Source organism: Poecilia reticulata, chromosome 11 (genome assembly GCF_904066995.2).
Source record: "Poecilia reticulata chromosome 11, P_reticulata-male-v2, whole genome shotgun sequence".
Taxonomy (NCBI): Eukaryota; Metazoa; Chordata; class Actinopteri; order Cyprinodontiformes; family Poeciliidae; genus Poecilia; species Poecilia reticulata.
In genome coordinates this window covers 3,378,167-3,401,669 of record NC_088840.1, presented here as the reverse complement: position 1 = coordinate 3,401,669, position 23,503 = coordinate 3,378,167, and the positions used below count along the sequence as shown (strand labels likewise).

The 23,503-nt window shown below is 40.5% G+C and overlaps 1 protein-coding gene and 2 long non-coding RNA genes across 10 annotated transcripts in view; 2 read left to right on the top strand and 1 right to left on the bottom strand.

The window, feature by feature from the left end:
* phactr4a (phosphatase and actin regulator 4a) overlaps positions 1-23,503 on the bottom strand; it is a 38,657-nt gene that overhangs the window by 1,186 nt on the left and 13,968 nt on the right. For 5 of the 8 annotated variants that reach the window (XM_008421319.2, XM_008421321.2, XM_008421320.2 and 2 more), the window contains exons 3-14: positions 17,452-17,619; positions 17,289-17,369; positions 16,081-17,187; positions 15,042-15,644; positions 8,674-8,808; positions 7,760-8,279; positions 6,769-7,001; positions 3,967-4,138; positions 3,728-3,783; positions 1,827-1,888; positions 1,606-1,743; positions 471-547 (exon numbers count right to left, since the gene is read on the bottom strand). In XM_008421319.2, the coding sequence (XP_008419541.2) occupies positions 471-547; positions 1,606-1,743; positions 1,827-1,888; positions 3,728-3,783; positions 3,967-4,138; positions 6,769-7,001; positions 7,760-8,279; positions 8,674-8,808; positions 15,042-15,644; positions 16,081-17,187; positions 17,289-17,369; positions 17,452-17,619 (3,352 nt within the window). Of the gene's footprint in view, positions 1-470; positions 548-1,605; positions 1,744-1,826; positions 1,889-3,727; positions 3,784-3,966; positions 4,139-6,768; positions 7,002-7,759; positions 8,280-8,673; positions 8,809-15,041; positions 15,645-16,080; positions 17,188-17,288; positions 17,370-17,451; positions 17,620-22,289; positions 22,359-22,441; positions 22,670-23,503 lie in introns of those variants that run through there. The other 3 variants (XM_008421324.3, XM_008421318.3, XM_008421323.3) reach the window with 3 other exon arrangements.
* On the top strand, positions 4,251-6,214 carry LOC145553607 (uncharacterized). Its single transcript, XR_014089662.1, has 3 exons — positions 4,251-4,451; positions 4,761-4,931; positions 5,462-6,214. It is a non-coding gene; the product is annotated as an uncharacterized LOC145553607 (long non-coding RNA).
* Positions 8,241-12,596, top strand: LOC103471984 (uncharacterized). The gene is made up of 2 exons (XR_534779.3): positions 8,241-8,378; positions 12,357-12,596. It is a non-coding gene; the product is annotated as an uncharacterized LOC103471984 (long non-coding RNA).

The window sequence follows — 23,503 nt, the reverse complement described above, 5'->3', positions numbered from 1 at the left end:
TACGTAGCCAAATTTGATCAGTCCATTAAAATTAGATCTGGATGCAGCAAAGCTCAATTGATGTGATACATAAAGCCTGCTTATCAGGTACTTTTGCTGTAGTCAATATTTCTATTGTAAGATTATAATCCACCTGTAACTAAATGAAGTCTCCATTAGCATCAACCACTTGTCCTGAAGGGAAGTTTGAGTCGCTGCACAAAGTCATTCCCTTTGGACACTCCTGATTTAGAGCATTTTAAGTTAAATCTCTTAACCTAGCATCTACATTGGCCTGCAGATGCTAAAACCATGTACTGTGTTCCCTCCACTTTGCAATGATTAACTACTTTGTGCTGCGCTGTCGCATCTAATCCTAATAAAACACTAGGCTGTGTAAAAAGGTGAAAAAGTTCACATGGGTATGAATACTTTAGCCAGGCCAACAGTACTGATACTCCAGTGAACGTGGGTGTGTGCGGCGGCCTCACCGGGTGTAGATCCTGCTGTCTTCATGGACCGCCATCTCTGTGCTCTTGAACTCGTTGAGCTCCTTGCGGATGGCGGCCTGGAGGGAACACACAGGATCAGAACCTTCTGGACATGATTCTGAACACTTGTTTTTCACAATGCAGGTTTCAGCAAGTCAAATTTAAGACTTTTTAAGACCTTTATGATGTCACATTGAATAAACTTTAAGACCAAAAAACTTAATATATAAGGAATAGAAGGATGATCCTGCAATCAAGCATCACACAAACCCCTGTAATGCCAAACTTCAAAGTTGTTTTTTGTACAGAATGCAAAAAGCCTCATTTGACTTGTCAATAGAGGTGAGAAAGTAGTGAAAACAAACATTATCCAGCTAACTGGGGATAAGTTTGCACTTATCCATGATGGACACAAAAAAGCTAGGTGGCAAGGGTTTTTAGCAGCTAGCAGTAGCTTCAACCACCTCGAGTCACTGAACGCAGATGTCTGCGGCTCAAACGTTTGTCTGACAGAAAAGCCCCCTGGAAAAAAACTAACAATAATCCTGCTATGACAAAGTTTAAGACCTATGATTACTATATTTAAGGCCAACTTGCATTTTCTACAAGCCCTTCATTTTAGATACATGAAGTTTTAAATATTTTTAAGGATGCATGGACAGTCTGATATGTGGACCAGAAACTGTCCCAAAAGCAGGGAGCAAACTACGGCGCATGGCATTCTGGGTAAATACAATCAAAACAAACCCACTAGTCTAGCGCTAGCAGGAGAAATGGGTCATGGTCTATCAAAAGAGAAATCCTCCAACCACTACAATCTGACACTACTCCATTTTGTTTCCATTTGTGAAAAAGGCAGTTTTGCTCAGTTTCTTCTTCAAGGGTCTTGTTTCATTTCCTTCGAGGATTCTTGGTGCAGCGCCCCCACAATCGAGGTGGGGGAACAGGTTGCTCAAAGGGTTTGGATTAACTCAGAGCAGTGAGAGAAAGAACCACAGCAGCTGGAAATGGAATAAATGTAGTTTTGGTCCCAATGGAACCGAGGCTACGGGACTATCAGGTGGCTGTTTCCTGAACACCTGGCCACCACACGAGGCTTCTCTCAGGTACTGGCTGTGGGCAGACAGAGTCTCACCTTGTCAGCAGGAGTGAGTTTGGTCCACGGCTTGTCGGCTCTCCGGTCGTAGTCCTCGGCGTGGGTGGACTCCACATACTCGTGGAAACGCAGGATCTTCCTGGCCTGCAGCTCAGCCACCGTGGGTCTCTGAGACAGCTGAACACAGAAGAACAAGGAGGTTTTAAGGCTCGAGTTCAGGAGAATACCCGCTAAACATACGATTGCTGAACATCCCCCACCTTTCTGGTGAGCCTCCGTTTGATCTCGGATCGCTCCAGCCGTCGATCCGTTTCGTTCTTGGCTGTGGGAAGGGAAGACGTTTCATGAGAGGGGAAAACAGAGCAGCCAGTCAGGTAGGCTTCACCTGAGCTGCTGTCTGCCCGCTGCCATAATGGAGCTCTTTAAGCACTGCCAAGCTCTGCACAAGGAGCCATGTTGTTCTGATCCCAGCTTAACGGACACCGAGGCTGAGCTCACTCTGACTTGGAGCAGGACTCTGATGACTAAAACCGTATCTGAAGTAGTTTGATTTTACAGAAGCATCTTCCAACAGCTTTAAATGTTCTCCTAAACATGATCAGAGATGCGTATTATTTCAGCACCAACCTCCCTGTGGGAAAAACAGCACTTTCCTTTCAGCTGTGTTTCTCCACAGCCTGTCTGTGCCTGTTCTGACTGGAGCTCTACCTGATGCTACCTGACATCACACAGCTCAAGTCTGTTCAACTTTAAATACCTTGTTTCCCACCCAGCATCAACTCCAGGCAAGAGAAGCAACTTTTAATCAGTGGAATGATGCTGGAGTTCAGCGCAACGATGCTAAAAAAAAAACACAATAGTGTCAAGTAGGATTGCTCTAAGTTATTTCACCTATATTAAATCTTAATATTGGAATATATTTTAACAAAAGACACTAGTAATTTCCTTTTGTAGTAGTTCAAACATCAAATACAACTCAATGTGAACAGCCAATCAGCAGAAAGAAAAGGAGATGGCACTCCTGGATTGGCTGCTTTGCAAACAGCAGCCAGTAGCGTGACAAGCAGTATTCCTCTGAGGCATTTCAGATTCTCAAGCTGCAATTTCTTTCAAATATTTTAGTTATACTCCGAGAAAAAAATCTGAATAAATTGGGATTGACTTTCCTCAGAAAAATCTGTAAATCTGGAGTCATGAATAAGAGGAGGTCCACACAACCACACACCTGTGTGATGACGGGAGTCCAGGGCGTTCAAATATAACTTGTACACTTCATTGTCTATCTATCACTACAACTCAAATGGATTTAAGCATTTGTGTAGTATTAAAAGTCAATGCAGTCTGACTACAAACTTCTAAAAACAACACTGACGTTTCAAGTGGCTTTCTTGTTTTAAACACATTTTATTTACAAAACTCAAAACATCAAATTATTGACAGTAAATTGAAACCTTCTTTGTCAGCTGAATGAAATTGTATTCATTTTTTGACAAAAACAGTGAAAACAGCAACTTGTGACATTAGAAACTGATTTATGTATGTGCAGATACTGGAGTGTCTGCAGGTTTCAACAAGTCACATTCAAGACATCTTAAGATTTTCATTTCAGAAACATGAATTTCAGCCTTCTTAAATGTCTGTGGACTCCCTGGTTACATCCTAACCCTCTGGCAAAGAACACAGCTCATTTTGACTCGCCTTCACTTAGTAACAACCTTCATATCAAAGAGTGTCATCAGTCACTACTTAGACCAGTGTTTCTCAATCCTGGTCCTCAGGCCCCCCTGTCCTGCATGTTTTAGGTATTTTCCTTCTGCCACACACCTGAATTCTGTCTCTGGTTGATTAACAGGCTTCTGCAGCACTTGATGGTCATGCAATCATTTGAATCAGCTGTTCTGGAAGAGAGGCACATCTAAAACATGCAGAGCAGGGGGGCAGTGAGGACCAGGGCTGAGGAACACAGACTTAGAAGAACTAATAAATTCACTGATTGAAAGAAATATGATATTTTCATATTTAATATTACCAAAAGAATGGTAATGAAGGGTAAACTGGGAGGAAAAAATGAAACTATGAAACTTAAGAAGTCATTGAGGAACTGATCTTTTCCTGCAGATGACATGCAACTAATGTGAAGGACAGACAAAGTGAGTCTCACCTTGAAGAATGTTTCTCTGCTCCAGCTCTTCCACTGTTGGTCTCTGACTCAGCCGCCTGAAGATAAGCAACACATTTATCAGTCAGTTCTACAGGAAGTGAGTTTATCTGTCAAGTCAGTGAAGAATGCAACATTAGTGCAGTGCATCTCTGAGGTGGGGGAAGGAGAGTAGAATAACAAATGGAATCAGGGAAAAGAACTTCCCTGTCTTGTGGCAGGTATGTGTGTGTGTGTTTTACCGTGTGAGCGTAGTGCCGATCCTGTTCCTCACAGCCACCCACTGCTCCCTGTTGTTCCAGGTCATCCCCTCCTGGTTCTCCTGGCCTTCCCTCTGTTCTCGCTCATGCTTCTCCTGCCTCTCCAGCTTCAGAGCCAGTGTGTCTTTTCTCTTCACACGACTCGCCAGCCCACCTGTCAGACACCAGACTCCAGTATTAATACAGGCAGGGGTGGAGACCGGGCATGGCTGTTACAGGACTATATATAGGGGCTTACTGCCCCTTTCTTTAAAGGGGCACATAGTGTCATTTTATAGCACAAACAAGTAACTACATTGCCTTCAGTTGTTACAAATATGAACTTAAATTAAATTTTACTTTAAATTGGGCCTCTGTCTCTTTAGAAATGCTTCTTTTTTTTTTTTTTACTTAACCTTTATTTCACCACATTGAGATTTAAAATCTCTTTAAAAAGAAGCCGAAGTTTGATACCGAATACATATGAGGTATGTGTCTTATTAACTTTACATTTTCTTTGAGAAAATAACATTGACTGTGTTCTCTTTCTCTGTAATGTTAGCTATGAGGAATTCAAGCCAATCCTGTAAGTTAATGTTAGCTAAAGTTATTAAACTTCATTACTGTAACGTTAGCCCTTAAACATATTTTAAAGACAGGCAAATAGTTTTTTCCCTCCAATTTTAATCTAGCAAATTAAAAGCCAATATGTTAGTCAAAGTTATCCTTTATGTGCATTATTTAGCAACTTGGCTGATGTGACACAGTGCTTGTGTTCTTTGCTTTGGGAACTTTAGCCACACGAAGACCCAGGCTAGCCAAAGGACACATGGTGGGGGGGGACAAAGTTGGCTAATGAAGACATGCTACGAGTGTGGAGGATGATAATAAGGACCAGCCACCAGAGAAAGAAGTTCCTATTTGACCAAAGAGAAATAAGTAGATGAAATATTCCCCAAGAAAATTAGGTAAGTCGTTTTTGTGATAATATTTTCACCATGTGAAGTGGGGTGGGACAGCCAGGTAAGTGGGGAATGGGGAGCAGGAATCAACATTCACCATTTGAGTTAATAAGTTACGTTTTAGACAACTAAAAACTGGTGTTAAATCTTTTTATTTATTTAGAAGCTTCTTGCAAACAACCATAAGTTACGAGTTTCTGGTTAGAAATAATTTAGAATGCTCATTAAGTAAAAAGATACACTCACGTGCCTAAAACTATACATTAAATGATGCATTCTGAATAACAGTGGCAGTCTGTCTGAACTTCTGCCAGATAAATATTTGATCAGAATAATTTTGTTCAGCTCCAGTTATTATGCTACTTGTATTAAGAAATAATTGTATTGCACTTTATAACAACCAGTCATGTTAACTAGGCATTTGTCTGCCAGTCTTCCATTCTGACAGTGTGCAGCAAGGGACATTTTTGGAATGGTATTTAAATAAATGCTAGAATATGATGACATTGTTTTTTGTTTTTGTTCTTTTTTTTAAGTGACCACAATGAATTGAGTCTCTTCTGGACTATGAGAATGTCCAGAAGAGATTCACCAAGTTTGAATTCATGAAAAGGCTTTCACCATGATTAACTATTGCAAGAACAGCTGTAATTTCTGAGCATTTCTGGACACCTTCAAAGAGCTGCTTCCAGGAAATGAAAACAAGAAGAAGATCTCCTGTTTTCAGAGCATTACAGGAAGACTATTACGAAGGAGATGGCTGACATAATCAAAGCAAAAAATGTTACTGTTGAAAGAACCTATTTTCTGAAGTTAAAGAATAAGTAATCCTGTTTTAGTTTTTCAATCAGTATTTCAGAGTAACAATATACTGACCAGACGTTAAATCCTCTGTTATCTTAGAACAAGTTATCTTTTGTTTTATTCCAATGTACAAAGGGTTTGTTCTACAGTTATGATGGTAGTTAAAAGTAGTCCAGTATGTTTCACTTCATTTGAGGTAAGACTTAATATCAATGACTCTGTTAGCATAGCATTTGACACTGTAATACTAAATTACATCTTTATAATTGTTGCTACTAGTTTCAATTTACTTGAGGTAAAAGTTGACATTAATGACACCGTAATGACACTTAATGACTTCGTCATAACTGTTATTTGTTTCACTTTACTTAATGACATATTCATAACTGTTGCTACTTGTTCCACTTTAGTTGATGTAAAAGAAATTGTTAATGAGTCTGTTATTAAATCATTTGACAGTGTAATAAAGCTTAATGAAATCTTTATTGCTTGTCCTACTTGTTTTCCTTTATTTCAGGGAGTGGAAATATTAATCAATGTTTTATTAAAGCTTTTGCTAGTGTAATAATTAAATCATTATGACTACTATTATGACAAATTTATGTTAGATCATGATTTTTTGGTTAATGACAAGTTGTCATAACAAAGACAATTTTGTCTAGGTTAATGACAAGTTGTCATAATGACATTTTGTCTAGAATAATGTCAAGTTGTCATAACGAAGACATTTTGAATAAAGTCAACTTTATGTTAAAAGTGTCATTATTTACCGAATGACACTTTATGACAACAGTCATAAATATTCACGAAGACTTACTGATGTTCCTGACGGGTGTTATGTCATGTTTATGACAGTGTCATGACAGCCTTATTCACCCCCCTTCAAATAAAGTGTTACCGGATTTTTTTAAAAATATGCTTGAAAGAATCAATGCAACACTCCAGGTATGTTTTTAATGAGGAAATAACATAAGATGGTCAGCTCAATGAAGATGATTTAACATGATGCTGCCCCTTTAAATGCAACAGTGCAGCTTACTTGCAGGGCCTTCTTCGTCGTCCTCCTCTTCCTCGTCGTCTCTGTAGTTGATGGGCCCATCGGAGTCGGAGTCATCCTCGTCCTCGTGGCCGCCCTGTTCAGGTATAACTGTGACCCTGGGGTCTCCAATCAGGCCCCTCCTGCTGCGGGGTTCAAGCTCCGGCTGCTGGGGGGTCCGCTGAGCTTTCATCTTCTGCAGCTCTTCCTCCATGTCAAAGTCATCATCCTCTGGCCTGGAAAGACAACGGCATCACATGATGAAGATCGTTTCCATTCCCTTTCCACTCTGATGGATTTCACATACTAGAATTGAAACTTATTGTTATTTAGTAATTGATTATTCTGACAACTAATCAATCATATGAAAAAAAACTGTCACATTCTGCAGATTTTTCATTTAACTATATAAGCCTTTCTATTCACAAGAACTCCATAACCACTGCCTGTCTTTACTGATTTACATGCTAACAACTTCAGTAAATAAAGTGACAAGTCCTTAATACAAGACCAAACAATGTTTGGGCACTTTAATTAGAATGAAACAACTTAAGTTCAAAAACATTATTTTTACATTATGTGTATTTTTTTATGTGTGCCTTTTCCTGGTGTTTAGACATTGCTAAAAATGTCATCCAATAACACATAATTACCTAATGATATTTTAAAATTTCCTGTGAACTTCACACATTTTTAACTCACAAACACAGTGGGTTGCTGGATGACATTCAGCAACCCACTAATGTCCCTACCACTGGACTGAACTGGTTTTCTGGGGGAAACCCTAAATTATTCTTATTTATTATTGAGAGAGTGAAATAAAAAAAAATAATAAGAATGAAATGGAAAATGACCATTTTAATTTGACTCAGAAAAACGTCCAGTTTCTGCAATAAATGTCTTTACTGTTTAAAAATCCATTCAAATAAAAAACCCAGAACCGTTTCAAACCCAGATCTTCATCTGGGTACCAGTGAGATAGACGGTTACTTACAGTCTGAGAGGTTCGATGAAGACGGGGAGGGAGTGACGCGAGTTCTGCTGTTCCTCTTCAGGGAACTCTGGGTGAAGCTCAAAGAGCGCTGAGTAGGCCTTCTGCAATCTCTCAGGGTTGGGCTGGGCTGCACCAGGACTGATAAGAGCTCTCTTGATGAGGATGTGCAGCGGGACGGCCGGAGGCTGGCCGGGCGGCTCCGTGGTGGGGGTGGGGAGGTCCGTCTGGGTAACGGGAACGGCCCCGGCATGTGAGGTAGGAGGTGGAGGGAGCACCTTCACCCTGGGAGGAGATGGGGGTATGTGGGTTGGCAGTGGGAGCACAGCCTCCGCCGTCCTGTCCTCACTGCTTCCACCTTTAGGAGCAGCAGGAGGCGCCGTGGGGTTAACAGAGGGCGGCTCTGGAACCTGAGTGAGGAGGGGGGGGTCTACAGAGTAGTGCTTGATGGCGGTCATCCTTATGGGTGGGGTTGGTGGGGAGCGTTTAGCAGGAGCAATGACGGTGGCCTGAGAAAACTCAGCTGTGGAGGAAAAGAAGCAAAGAAAAACAAAAACTTATTAAAGTGTGAAGAAGTAAAGGAAACCATTCAGGATGTGAAGATGCAGAAGCAACTGGTGAGGTTAGTTCAACGACGACAAGCAACTGCTGAACTAACAGCTGAGTCAGTAGGTGATGATCGTTCAAGAGCTACACAGTTAACAGCTCGTCATGGTTACAGCTCAATTAACTAGGACATTCACTTCATTCTAGCGTTTTCCATGCAAGGCCATTCTTTATGTAGAAAACATTAGTTCAACCAGAGGGCGCGGGGGGGAAGCTGAATTATCAGCGGGTGCATGTATGGAGTTAACACTCAGATGACGGGATGGGGTCAACGGGCTCTGGCGAGCCGCTCGGGCGTCCGGCTCCGGTACCTGAGCAGGTCCGGTCAGCCCTGTGGCGCAGGTACACGGGCAGAGAGAGGTAGAGGCCCGCCCGGCTCTGCTCGAGTCCTGAGCCCCTCCAGGGGCACGGCTGCCTGACCTGAGGCGCCCTGTTCAGGGAGGAAGCTGGCAGAAATGAGTGGAGACGTCAGGGATGGGGCTGGCTTACATTCCATGCTGGGAGATAAACATGAAAACCAGCAGCAGAGGATGGGAAACACTCTGTGTGTCAGAGAACCACACTTATCTCATGCTATCCCCAAGTGAAACCTGCTGAAACTCAAATTTAAGAAGTTTTAAGACTTTTAAGAATTTAAGACCTGTATTGTAACAGGAATGTACAAAAGAATATCCCATATTTTATTTGATATATATTTGTAAGTAAGCCTGGATGATATGAACATACAGTTTTATCCCAATATTTTGTAGTACATTTTTAATTATAACAATTTATTGTTTCTTTTGTAGGTAACTTGTATGATGGTGACTTGTGAGATTAACTGTAGATCTTTTTACATTCAAATTTTACTTAAAAGACAATTAGATTTCCTCTTAGTATTTTTCTCATTTGTCACCATGTAGTCTTCTGTGTCTCTATACTTGTTTGGTTCCATGCTCTGCTCATTTTTCTTTCAGTTGTATTTCCCTGTAATTTTATGTCATGGCTTTGCTGACATAAAATTCTTCACTAGGCCAGACTCCTGTTTGACCATCGTGTTTAATCCACAAAACATTCGACTTCAGAGTTTGTGTCACACCAAACGCTGCTCTTAGATCAGTCCTAGCAGTCAGGGGCGTAAATCCCATCTCATTATTGGGAGGGACCATAAACAGGGACATTTTTAAGAGCAATTTTGGGGGGGTTGGCAAAGTTGCAGTAAAATGTAACGTAAAATGCGGTTTACATTTTTTTGTGTGTGTATTCAAGCTGCAGGACCAAAAATGACTAGTAAGTAGCAATGAATAACAAAAGTGTTTTTCTCAGTAAACAACTTGCTGAGACCCGTAGAAGTCAAACCAAGATTCAAATGTTGCTTAGATATGAGTTTGGTTCATCTAATCTCTGCTACCCCTTCACAAAAATTTAAGGCTCTGACTAAAAAGTTTTAATAAGAAACTCCACTTAATAAAATTCCTCACAAATATTAATTTATTGCAGTGGTTCTCAATACAAGTCATGTGTTATTTAAATTATAACTTAAGTTGTTTAAAGTTTTTTTTATTTTATTTGGGGTGGGGGAGGGAGGGTTCATGTCCTGGATGGCTGAGAACCTATAAATATGTATAAGCTGAATATCTGGGAAGTATCATAACTTAAACTTAAAGGTCAGCACCAGAGTTTTCTAGAAAAATATTCAGATTTTATTTTGTGGTTTTAAAGGCTCTATGTTGAAGATGGTAAGAAATAAAGACATATTTTATTTATTTATTTTTTTTACTGCTCTCTGTATGGGAGCTCTCGGCTATATACAGAGCATACAGAGCTGTCGGCTAGTGGTAATGCTCAGCTGCTCCCTCCCATTCAAACTCTTCTTATTAAAGTAATAGTTAGAAAGCTAAATATAACTGAAATATTGGCTACCCTCGACAGAAAAATGAGCCAAGTCTATGAAAGCAATGTAGCAGTTTTGCTAGTTTTGATTTCAAAGCCATAAGGTGGCAGTTTATCATGATTCAGCCAACGTAATGAAATAACGAACTGTGGACTGATTTTTATTGTCAATGTGTTTCTTCCTATTGAGCAGTGAAAGTAAATAAAACATGTTACATGTCTTTTGCTTAAAGTATTTCCTTACTGGAGGGTTTTTGGTTAGTGCTGCAGAGCCGCAGCCAACACCTAGCTCCTCACTTCAGCAGCTCTAAGCTTTAATGGAGCTTGTGCCATTTAGCAGCGCTGCTGTTGCTCCACCTACAAGTTCGATGAACCATCGTTCTAACAGTAGTGGGGGGGACCTAAAAATTTTGTATTATTTTTTCTTAGACTGCGATAGACTGGCGACCTGTCCAGGGTGTACCCCGCCTCTCGCCCGGAACGTTAGCTGGAGATAGGCACCAGCAACTCTCCCGACCCCACCAAGGGACAAGGGTGTTAGAAAATGGATGGATGGATGGATTTTTTTCTTAGATGAATGGCAGATTTACTTTTTTGTTTCTAATGCCTTTTTTATATTGATAGTTTAAAAAGTAGGGTTTCTTTCATGATTTATTTGGGGGGGGTGGGGGGGGGGGTTCTAGACTTTTCCAAGATTGAGTGGTCCGGAACCCCTCAACCCCCCCGTGATTTAAGCCTATTCTAGCAGTAGCATCACTGTGTGTTTTTGGGAACTTTGGTCATGTCAGGAGAGGAAAGCTTGGTATCTTTGTGCTTTATACTTCTCTACAATTTTTATCTCTACCGAGTCGGTAGTTAGGGTTGGTAACAGAATTGAGACAGTGGTGAAGTTGAACACCATCCAGTCGACCGGCAACAAATTTGCAATTACCCCACAATAGATGGAGAAAAGAGAAAAAAAAACATAGCTAACTAGTAAGGGTGAATTAGCAGCTAGTTAGTGATAACTTTAACCACAAGTCCCACATCGCAACAAAGATGTCTGCAGGTGACTCAAACTTTTGCCTGATGGAAAAGTCTTGCAAAAAAAATCTACAAAGAATATACAAGATTATTGTCATATGAGGGGCAAATATAAGACCTGAGATTAAAGTATTCAAGGCCAACTTTCCTTTTATGTTATTTGTTTTGTAAAGTGTAAGACCTTTGAATAAGACAATCTCAATGACTGTTATTTTGTATTATTTGTATATCATCATTCCTGTGTATTATTTGGTTTAATTTATTCTAATCTGATATTACCTATGTTGAAGGCGTTTCTTTGTAATATTTGTTCATAATAAAGTTACGTTTTGAAAAGGGAAAAAACAGTAATTAATTTTTTTAAAGACATTTTAAGGCCTTACTTTTAGATACATTAATTCAAGACAGTTAAAGTTGAGCAGACGGCAAGCTGACAGTAACACTCCAACAGGCTGTTATTGTCACCCTGTGGGTCTCAACCCACTGTGCTTTGTCTCACACTGATTTATTACAGATCATCCCCTGATCCTTCCAACCCCGGTTCAGATCTGAACAGGGCCTTTGGATGAGGTGGAGCACCTTCATGACACAACAAAACGCATCCAGTTGCCTTTTATTGAAACACTCAGAGAGAAAGTAATGCTACAGTCTCAACCAGCACAGCTTACTTGCTATTTGTAACCATGTGAAATTGCAACTGCTGCTAGCAAATGGCAGAGGAATGTGTCACTGCGACAGAGGCTTCGTGAGTTTCAAACCGACAACAATGGGCTGGGCTGCAAGAGCGAGCAGCTGGGGCAAGCAATATTAAAAATAAGACAGCAGTCAGTTTCCATCTGCCCTCCAGAACAACTCTATTGGTGTAAAACAAGCTGGAGCACGTAGCCTCAGACAGATGAATGAGAGCAGCAACAGCTCAGCCAGGTGTAGATGTTACAAAAGACGTTTTTGTCGTCTCTGTGTCAAGACGTCACCATAATCCATTTTTAAAATGATAGTGACCTATTCAATTGCATTTAATTTTCACTGGGTTCTACAAGGTAGACCTTAAGTTTCATACATAGGAGAATGTAAAATGTATATTTCTTTTATATTTCAGATACCCAAGAAGATGCGTTTGACAAAAGAGTAAAGAATTGGATGGCTGGATTGGGAAGCAGTCGCCTGGTTGCACGAAACTTTAACAGAAAACATGGAACAAGAATCACACACGACACTGTGGCAAAACTTATTTGCAAGTTTCAGAAAACTGGAAATGTTGCAGATCAACCATGAAGTGGTTCAAGACGTGCAACGATTACAGAGTCCCACAAAATAAAAACGTTTGTCCAATCTAAAATGTTTATTTTCTCTATGTATGGAAACTTACGACCCACCCTGAATATCAAACATTCATGGACCTATATTGATCACCTGCTTGTGCACAATCAAATATCTGATGTTGATCTGGAGGATGAATCTGCCCTCTGCTGTCACACTACAAACTAGAATTACAAGCACCTCTTCACCCAAAGCTTTGGAGTCAGGAAACATTTCTCAAAATAAAATCAATCAGAAGTCGGCAAAACTCTCCGAATGATGGGTAGCAGGAAGAAATTCCGCAGAATGTGCTCCTTCTGCTCCAAAGCCTTCATAACTCTTCCATGTTCTGGCAGCTCCCGGACAGCGAGATGTAGTTAGACAAATGGCTGTCAGATTTTTCTTTCACCATTTTATGCACCCTTATGTAAACAAAAGACATTTTGTTTACAAATATCTTTGTTAGCCTGGCTCTTTATTATTAAATTGAATATAATTTCAGATTTTTGTATAATTTTTGTCCAGGTTAACATAAGAAGTGAGCTACTGTCGTTACAGGTTGAGTTTCTAAGTTATAGAAAAGTAATTGTTAGAGATGCTCAAATATGACAAATTGGGCCAATTTTGATATGTTATACTGCTGTATTTACCAATATTTTATCTTTTTTTTAATTCAATTACTCGATTAATCGTCAGAATAATTGATAGAATACTTGATAACTAAAGCAATTGTTTACAACAGCCCTAATGTGAATAGTTTTGGTTCATCAGGATATTCTTATTTTAATTTGTCCCTCTGTCTAACTTTCTCCAAGTTACTCAATCATTTTTTTCGGTTTTCTACTTATTTTATTGAATTCAATTTTTTATTTATTTTTTGCCCCTCTCTGAACCAATCAGTCTAAATCTATATCTATGATCTGTATTGGGGTACTTACTCTATTGTGATGTATCTTACCTATTCACCTCTACCTAGGTCTGAACAACCTCTCAAGCAGGAGAAGTGTTAATAATCAAAATAAAAATCTAGCTTAAGCTTGTGCGAGACGCGGTGTAAAGTTGACTTTCCCGTTTAGGCGAGAATTTCCTAAAACTGCGGATTTGCAGCAGAGTGGCAATCCAAAAAGACAAATAAAGGTGAAAGAAATCAATTAAAACTAATTTTGTTATTGGGTTTTCTATAATTTATTATTTGATATAACTTTTTCATGTATACTTGTTTCTACATCCAAATCTATTTTTACATATTTACTCATTTTAAAGAATTCCTAAAATGCCATGCTGAAAGAGCTCAAGAAATAAACAGGAAACGTCTGAAGAATGTGGTGGAGCCAACGCAGCTCTGTGAGGAAGAACACTCCACGGTTCCCCCTGAGTATTTATCTCAGTCTGCAGATAACAGAAACCACAGTTTATGCTGACTGCAACCAAAGGAGGGCCGAGTAATTACTAAAAGAACTGTGCTGTTTCTGTCACAGACATTAGGTCTGTTTACTGAGCAGGTTAAAGAGCAACAGGATTTACTCATGAGCACATTCCACCACAGGATGCTTAATATTTACATTACACTGAAAATAGTCAATTTAGGTGTATTGTGCTGTCAAAAACTGTTTACTTTCAAGGAATATTTCCTCCACCACCTACAGTTTCATCAGTCATACCGAAACTAACCTTCAGTAACATTTTGTACAAATACAAATACAAGTTTTGTAAAGACACAGTTGAAACTAAAAGTTTACATACAACATTTCTTTCTCACCATTTGAAGTTAGATCAGACTAAGAACCAGGTAGACGTCTTTTTATTTGGTGTATTTAAACTTCTGGTCCCAACTATAAATGGATTTGAGACTCTTATCCTGTGTCATCTTTAATATTGTTAACAGTGCATTATGGTGTGTCTGTTTTAAAAATAGGAAACAGATAAAGACTCATGTTTTGTAACTGTTCTAAAACACTCAAAATGATTTCGGACAACTTTGGGAATGCTGAGAATGAAAACAAGCATGATGGGGTTTTGCTTTATCACATTTGTACTTTCGGTTTCTAGATCTCATCAGAGCACAAAGTCCAGATAATCAAAAACAGTGCAGTAGACATATTGGATAGCATGGGGTTCCTCAGAGTACAGATCTCTGATGAATTCAAGAAAACATCACTATACAAGATTTCAACAGTTTGCTAAATCAAGAAAACAGATATTTAGTTCAGCATCCAGTCAGACTTCCCTTACCATTTTTCCATGTGGTCAGTTTGGAAGTACAGAAAATGTTCTCTTACAATTTTGACAGATGTCCTTTCACCTACAAAGTCATAATATCTTAACTTTGCACACAAGTTGCAAAGAGGTTAAAGAGAAGCCAGGTAGTCCATGGCTTATGTTGAAGGTATAATCACATTTGGACTGTTAGACCAACTTCAAAAGAGGACACAAATACACAGAGACCAAAGCAACTCATTATAGAGAGGACAGAAAAGAAACTCACCAAGCGCTGCAGCAGTGCTGTTGCGGTTGGTGGGTTTAGGTGGAGGCATAGGAGGTTGCTTGAGGTGTGAAACAAAAGGTGACTGCTGAGCATGAGGAGAGACAGGAGGTTGCTGGACATGTGGAGGGACAGGAGGTTGTTGGACATGGGGAGGGACAGGAGGTTGCTGGACATAGGGAGGGACAGGAGGTTGCTGGACATGGGGAGGGACAGGGGGCTTCTGGACATGGAGAGGGACAGGGGGCTGCTGGACATGGAGAGGGACAGGGGGCTGCTTTGTGTGGGGTGGAACAGGGGGAGGCGAGTTCCCTGTGTTAGCTGCACCAGCTGCTGACACAGCACCAGCAAAAGGCAGTTGAGGTGGGTCATCTAGTACTATGAGAGAGACAGTTCTTGGGGGCTTGGCAATTGCAGCTTCAACAGAAGAGCTGGAGGAGATAGAAGATGAGGAAGAGGAGGAGAAGGACAGGGTCGAACTGGTGGACATGGAAAGATGACCAGTGAGAAATTTAGGGGGAACCAAAGCTCGCTTGGGTAGGGGTAGTTGCTGTTGGGCATCTTGCTCCAGGTAAGGGTCAGGGATCAATCGGACACCGGCAGACTCTGCAGAGGCGTGGACAGACACAAACATACACAGACAATCATTAAAGGAAAGATTGACAAGGCTTCAAACACTGAGCTTTGGGAAACTATGTAAACAGGAAGCACAAAAAGCGTTGACACACAAATCAAGACTGAGGCAAAAGCTGAAATGAGGGGACTGGCTTGTAGGATATTCATTAGAGGGGAGGTAACCTAAAGTACACCCATGGCGACAGATCAAAGCAGGATCTTCTTGATTTCTTTTGATTCAACAGTGCATTGTAAAAAGTACTCAGACCTTTTGAACTACTTTTGTACATTTTGTCACATTACAACTACATAGTTGACTTTTTAAGACTTTTGCAAATGTTTCAAGAGCCTTAATAATTAGCCCTACTGTGCAACTTCAAGCAACTTAAATAGGATAATTTTCTGAATCTTATGACAATTTCCTTACCTAAGCGGTCACGGAACTCAACTATTGGTTTATGTCTGGGTAGAGCGTCATCATCTGCGAAGATTTGCTGCATTGGAGGTCGCAAGTCCATGTCAGGGACTGGACGGACATCAGGCAACATTCTGTCCATTTTCTCACGTCCATCATCTCCCTGTTGCTTAATCCAGTCTTCCTGTTTGTCCCTGGTATCACCTCTCTCTACCTGAGCATATTTCCTGTCCCTATCTTCTCTTACTTTATCATCTTTTCTGTCGTCTCTAGTCTCCTTTCTTTCACGCTCAAGCCATCGCTCTTTGTTGTCTTTTCTTTCTCTGTCATCAAGTTCTCTCTTTTCCTTTTCATACTGCTCCCGATCCCTCCATTCTCTTTCATCACGATCTCTCTTTTCCCTGTCCTCCCTATTCTGATCTCTCTTCTCCCTCTCGTCCTGATCTCTCCTCTCCCTCTCGTCCCGATCCTTCCTCTGCCTCTCGTCCCGATCACGATCCCTTCTCTCATCCCGATCGCGGTCCCTCCTCCCCCTCTCGTCCCGATCTCGGTCCCTCCTCTCCCTCTCGTCAAGATCACGATCTCTCTTGTCCCTCTCGCCCCGATCATGATCTCTCCTGTCCTTCTCGTCTCGATCCCTCCTCTGCCTCTCGTCAAGATTACGATCCCGCCTCTCCTTCTCGTCCCGATCACGATCCCTCCTCTCCTTGTCGTCTTGATCCCTCCTCTCCTTGTCGTCCCGATCCTTCCTCTCCTTGTCATCTTGATCCCTCCTCTCCCTGTTGTCTCGATCCCTCCTCTCCTGAATGTCTTGGCCATCTTGGCCATCCCTCTTCTTGTCTTTACGGTATCTATCATCTTGTGTAGGGTCAGGCCCTTTTCTTTCATAGTCCAAGGGAATGCGGCTTTGTCTGTCAACATCCACGGGTAACTTTGCATATTGGTCCACATCCAGAGGCGCCCGGTTGTTGCGACGGTTTTCTCCTTGAGGATACCTAATGGGATCTGCTTTGATGTCAGCCTGTCGATTTCCAGTTTCTGGCACCCTATCGGCATCTATTGGTACAGGGTGCCCATTTTTAACTGGTGGATCTTTGAGGTCGATGTCATTGTTGCGCCCTTAACCACAAGCAGAGGGGGGCAAGTATATGAGCAAATAAAATTTTTTTGCAATCAACTTGGAATCACTTTGGAGATTAAACAGTTGTATGTAGACCTACCATTTTCAGGGATCTCTTTTAAAACTCCTCTAGCAATCAGCTCATTGCGAGATTTTCTGACAGAAATCTTTCTTTCCAATTCTGAAGAAGAAATACCATACAAATAAATTGTTTAATTTACCACACACAAGACACAAGTAACTACTGTATCTAGCAAGCATACCTTTAGATGTTTCAGAGAACTTCTCACTTGGCTTCTTCTTCTTAAATCTAAAGGGCTTGAGGAACTTTCCCATGGAAAATTTGCTTTTGCGCTTTGCTGGGGGTGCTCCTCCTCCAGAGTTTCCTTCTTCAGACCCTGATGTGCTCTTTTGCAAGTCAACCTTATCATCTACCAAGACAAAAACAAAAAAAGTATGTTTTTTTTAATTGTAGTGGCAAACAAAATAAATGTGACATGCCACAGCAAAACTGTGAAAAGACCAAGCAATTTCTGTAAAAATAGTGTTTGTGCAACATATACTAGTTGAAGTAAAGAAACCATTGCATGCTTTAAACAGCAGTTTCTGGGATTTTAAAATAGGAAAGTTTGTGTTAGAATTCAGCTTCTTCATTTTTTAATACAAAATCCCAACAGACTACTCTGGCACCCCAACCACCGATATTAGCATGTTTTCTGGGGGAAACCCTGTATAGCACTACATAATGTATTCAGTCAGTACAGTGACTAACTGCACACTGAAGCTGCAACTCATAAAATAAAAAACTGTTTATGTCTGCCTTTCTTTGGGCTTGGACCTACAATTCAAAGTTATAGGGCTTTATGCCCTCCATTTCAGGATGGGCTGCGTTTTCTAAGCTCAGTCTAAACTCTAATGTACACACGAAACGGAAAACATTGTCTAACATATTGTATTGTATTTATTAGGACTGAAACGATTCCTCAAATGAGGAGTACCTCGATTATTAAAATTCCTCGAGGAAAATTTACCTGCCTCGAAGCTTCGTTAATTTATGTTTTATTATTTAGTGCACCGTGTTCCAGTTGGAACATTATTTGTGCTGTGTTTGAGTTGTTGACTAAAGTTAAGTGTTAGCGGCATAACGTCCAATTTTCAAGTTCGGCCCGTGGGGATTTTATTGATTGATTTTTGGGGGACCAATAAGAATCCTTAAAATGAATGGCGCAATGCCTAGAATACGGCAACCTGTCTCCTCTGGGAGCTGCTGGTTGAAAGCGAACGGCTGGAAGAGCACTGCAGGAGTATTTATACAGGTGAGCGGATAGACTGAACACGGCGGGCAGCTGAGTAGTTGATGCTTGTTGTGCAAGTGTAGCTTTACGGACAAACCGCACAACAAATTTCATATCATCCCGGTCTGAACAAACGGGTGGCGGAGCACATTGTGGCGGTACGTAGCTGGTAGATGAGTTTCTGAGTGTGACGAACGAAGGTGCTGTAAATATCCCGTATTGCTCCCAACCCCGTTCTTACTTTTGTCCCCTAGTCTACTGGTCGTCTTCCCCCCCACTTATGTTCGTCTGTCCGCTGGTCTATTTCCTCTCCTCTACCCCCCCATCTTACGTTTGTTCGTTCGCTCGCTCCCTCGTCTGCCCCCCACCCCGCCACTCCAGGCGACATTTCCCATATTCTCAAACCTAAAGCTCGACAGGTATGGGGCAAGTGAGAATTCATCTATTAAACTGACTGAAGATGAATACATAAACTAAAAGCTGGAGTATAGACATTTTTCACATTACAGAAGCTCACAGCCTAATTGGAAAATGTAACAAAAGCTCAAGACAAAATACCCATTTTTGTCTTCAGAAGTTTAGTCACTATTGGTGTGCAAAGTAAATGATGAGCTTTTGTCAAAACACCCGGTTAGTTAATAAGATAAAGAAACAATTTTTTTTGAAATGTCTTCATTTTTTTTCATTTCTATGTGTTTAAGATTATTAGAAAGTTTAGAATCAACACTTTCAGAATCTGTACAAAAACTCAAAACAACCTGGGGAGACTTATTCCTGGTTTTGTCATGGCCAGTCACAAATGTTTACAGCTCCTTCCCCTTACTGGAATAAAATTAATATTTGTCATACACTATATGACAAATATTTATTTCTGTTGTGATTATAACAAGATAAAATATGAGAAGTATTGTATCTACAATTACATTTTTATAACAACTGTCCAAGTGAGTACAGCTATGGTAGTTCAAGAATTCAATCTGGAGTTCATGGTTAGAGAAGAGGTCTTGAATAAAACTAGTGTGGAATCTCTCCATCGGTTGTCTAAAAGAAAACAATGTAGCATAGGTTTGTGTAGCAACAAGAAAACAAGATTTCACATTTAGCCAAGACTTCAGCTGCTAATTACCCTTATTACTATGTTTTCAATTGCCATTATTATTTCTTTAAAATAAGCTTAAGAAAAATAATTCAACAAAAAGAACCAGATTAAACGCAGGTTAAAGCAAGAAGGGACATGAATGTTACGGTAAGTATGACAAAAAAAAATTCTAAAGATGGTCTTTGGCTTAATTAGAACCGTAATCAAGCATGTGGGTGTGAAACCACTGCTTAATAGCTCTGTGTAACACAGAACAAGGCAGTGCATACTGAGTCACAGCTCCAGAGTGGAAATCCCTACTGGGCTTGTTACTGCACGATTGGGTAAAATCCCACAACAAAATGACCTTGAACTGTTGAGCAGCTACAATCAAATCTGTATTTGTTACTTTTAAAGTAACAAACACAATTTCTTAATCAGGATTTCGTCCAGTGTATTACAAGTATGCAAATTTTATTCATTTATTTTATTTGCCCAAAAACCTAACAAAAATACAAATGAGTTTAAAGAGCATCTGTCAGTGGTAATTCCTACTACAAATTTGAGTGAGAGTTGACATTCTCCATCTGGTGTCAGGATTGTTACTCTAACTTTTTTATTCACTTTGGGAAAACAGATCATTTCAGTTTTCATTAGTAGAGAAGCTCATCCACTTCTATATTGAATAATTATATAAAAAAAACTCAAGATCCATAATAATCATTTTTACTTTAATGCGACTTTTTTGATATCATGAAACTAAGGCTAGTGAAGGACTGCAGATCCGTGATGGACTAAAACATTTAAGTGAATCTGTTCCACCCTGTTATGGCAGCTTGAGAAGTCTTGGCCTACACTGTACAAACTTATGATTGAGTCAATATTTGGCCTTAAACTTAAACAAGAAGCATACAGATATATAGATCTTAGGTAGATCAAGAAACAGCGACTGTTTTGTCAATAGTAGATTATTTGTAAACTGTGATCATGTGGATTCAGAAATCAGATCAATTACAACTTTTGCCAATTGATCAAGCCATAAAAATTATTATTTCTCATTATGTTTTCAGAACATAAAATTGTGCTGGTACCCTCAGTGATAAATAAATAAAACAATAAAACATATAATATCTGCTGCTGAAGTCTCAACTGGTCTTTATGGTTTAGCAAATGGGTATGAGTGTGTCTGCAGGGAGGCAGAGAGGATGGAAGGTGGACAGATGTTTCACAGCGCTTGGGAAAAAGCTTTTCCTTAGTTTGTAGTCTTTATACACCTGTACTGTTTCCCAGATGGCAGTGGTACAAACAGTTTGTGTCCTGGCTGTTTGAGATTAGCAGCAATACAGCTGACCTTCCTTTGCAGTTTGCCAGCTTATATCAAGTCCAAGTTCAGTAACTGACCCCCAACAATCCACTGGGCAGTTTTCACTACCTGGGCCAAATCAAGTTACCATAACATCCACCAGACAATATTAACAACAAGAATCATGGCCGTTTGTCTGCCCTACTATCCCAAATGTAAAAGTGTGGAGTTTGATTAACTCTCTTGGAATTTTAGTTAGATCTATGCACTTTAATTAGACAAGACAACACTACTGTCAGAAACAAGCATCACTAGTGCAACAAAGGATGTAGGAAAGCTGCCGTGGTTACTATTGGTGGAGGTTCTATTACACTTGTTTCTCTTTCACACACCACGACAAAAGAGCATAACATCCTAAACTCTTTAAAATACCACAATCCAGTGGAGTCTAATAGAAAACTAAAAATGGGTGGTCCCCGATTATGTCAATGGGAATGATTGAAAACATAAGTCTATACAAAAACATGGTCACTCCATCCCTAGATCTCAATCCTTTAGAAAACTTGAGGGCTGAACTGAAGAGAAAAAGAACATAAGAGAGAACACAGGACTCTAGAACAGTGGTGTCCAAAGTTTGTCCATAATCATGACACAAGATGTGTTTCCATTGCATGTGTGCTCAAACCTTTGCCTATGTTCTGCTAATGTCAAAAAAACACATAAAGCTACAAATACTGTTTTTCCTCCAAAGACCGACCCCACAGTGTCAAAAGCAAAGAATGTAGGAAAGCTGCCATGGTTCCCTACATGGCAGCTTTCTAACTCATCTGAGCTCAGATGAGTTAGTTCTAATAATCTGCTTGCATAAACCATCTCTGTTCAAAATAGAACATGCCCCTTCTCCTGTCAACACTCAGCCATTTAAACGCAACGTGCGATAAAACATCAACAGTGCACAGACCAGCTGGCACTTATCTAACTCCCTGCTGGCCTACGGTCAGGCTCCGACTGACTCATGCCAATCACATGACATGCTGAAACCAAATATGCAGAATAGCAAACCAAAGTCAAAAATACACCGGCAGTTGGTTAGCAAATATGTAACCAGGACAATGTTGTAGAGTAACAGTGAAGTTTCACAATCCTTTTCAACTTCCACACCGTCAGGAAATATACAAGTGGAATATTACTAGTCGACAAAAATCATAGAATCTGCTTTATTTAGAGCAGAAGTGTAGACGTATAAAAACAGGTGAAGTAAACATATGAGAATGGTGGAACAGTGCAGGTCCCTTAACTGCTGCTCTAACATCTGCTGCTAAAAGGACCGAGAGTGGTGTGCAAACAAGAGAGAGGTTTGTGTGGTTTGTGGATTTCACAATCACCACATTCCATCGGCATGCATTCTTCTCCACCTGCCTGTACCTGCCACCCTCTCGCTCCCCCTGCGTTACAAACACCTGCTTGTCTTTAACCTCTCGATGGCTCTTAGATCTGCAAAGATGAATAAAAACAAATACCTGACCGCTTGTTTCCTGTCCTGCTCCATTTACGTCCCATCACTTTCTCAGACTTACCAGCTTGGCCTGTGGCCGGTTGCTGGGCCACGGTCTCGCTGCTTGCATTTTGTCCCATGCTAGGGCCTCTGTCCCCACCGGCCGGCCAGGCACTGCCTCCCCTGAGGCCCCGTGGCAGGAGAGGAGAATTTTACTCCAACTCACTCTTCTCCAAGGCACACCAAACTACTGTAACTACTGTCTTGACTGCTCACTCGAGGCGTTTAGTCTCTTGGCTGTAGAGTCCAGCACCTCCCCCTTTCTTCAGCTTGAGTTACTTGTTCTCTCCCTCCCTCCCTGCTTCCTTCGTCTCCTTGCTTTAAAACACAAACATGCTCCCTCTCTCAGCATTTAAGTCCCTCCCTTCATGGAGATCTGGCTTTATAAATAAGGTACACAGGAAAGGTAGACCGACAGAGATGGAAGTCATTTCTAAAAATGGATTTCTCAGGGGCAAAGTTCAAAGCAGGCAGGCTTTGAGGTTCGACTGGTCTGACCACCAGGCCTTGTGGGATTTGCAACATATTGACCTCTCCCCACCCCTTTTCCATGCCACATGTTCTCTGCTGTTAGCACCCTCTCACTGAAAGACAATAAAGAATGGGGTCGGACCCTGCAGGCTGATGTAATCTGAGACGCACAAGGTGAGCCAGACTGAGGTGGAGCGCAGTGACAGAGAACAGGAAGTGACACAATGTAGGTGTACTGTGACTCTGAGGATTATCCTTATAAACCGAGTGTAAAATAATGACTGGAGGCCTTATGTTAGCAACCTGAGTATGAGATGAGATGAAACTCCTACTATGTGATAACTAGAGATGCAATATTAATACCTATATCGGTCCTGATATTGAAAAAAAATTATAGATTGTGTATCGGTGACAATGTGCCTGATCTATAAGGGCAGATTTATTCAGTCTATAATTCTATGCTTGGTGCTATGGGTGATGTCATGTTTTACTATTTATTTTACATTATATTTAGAATTCCTAATTGCACTTTGTGAAACATTTAAAAGAAGGTTTGTGGCAGTTTAATTTATACAAGATAGTTAACCTATTGTTTTAGTCAGTTTCAGTTTCT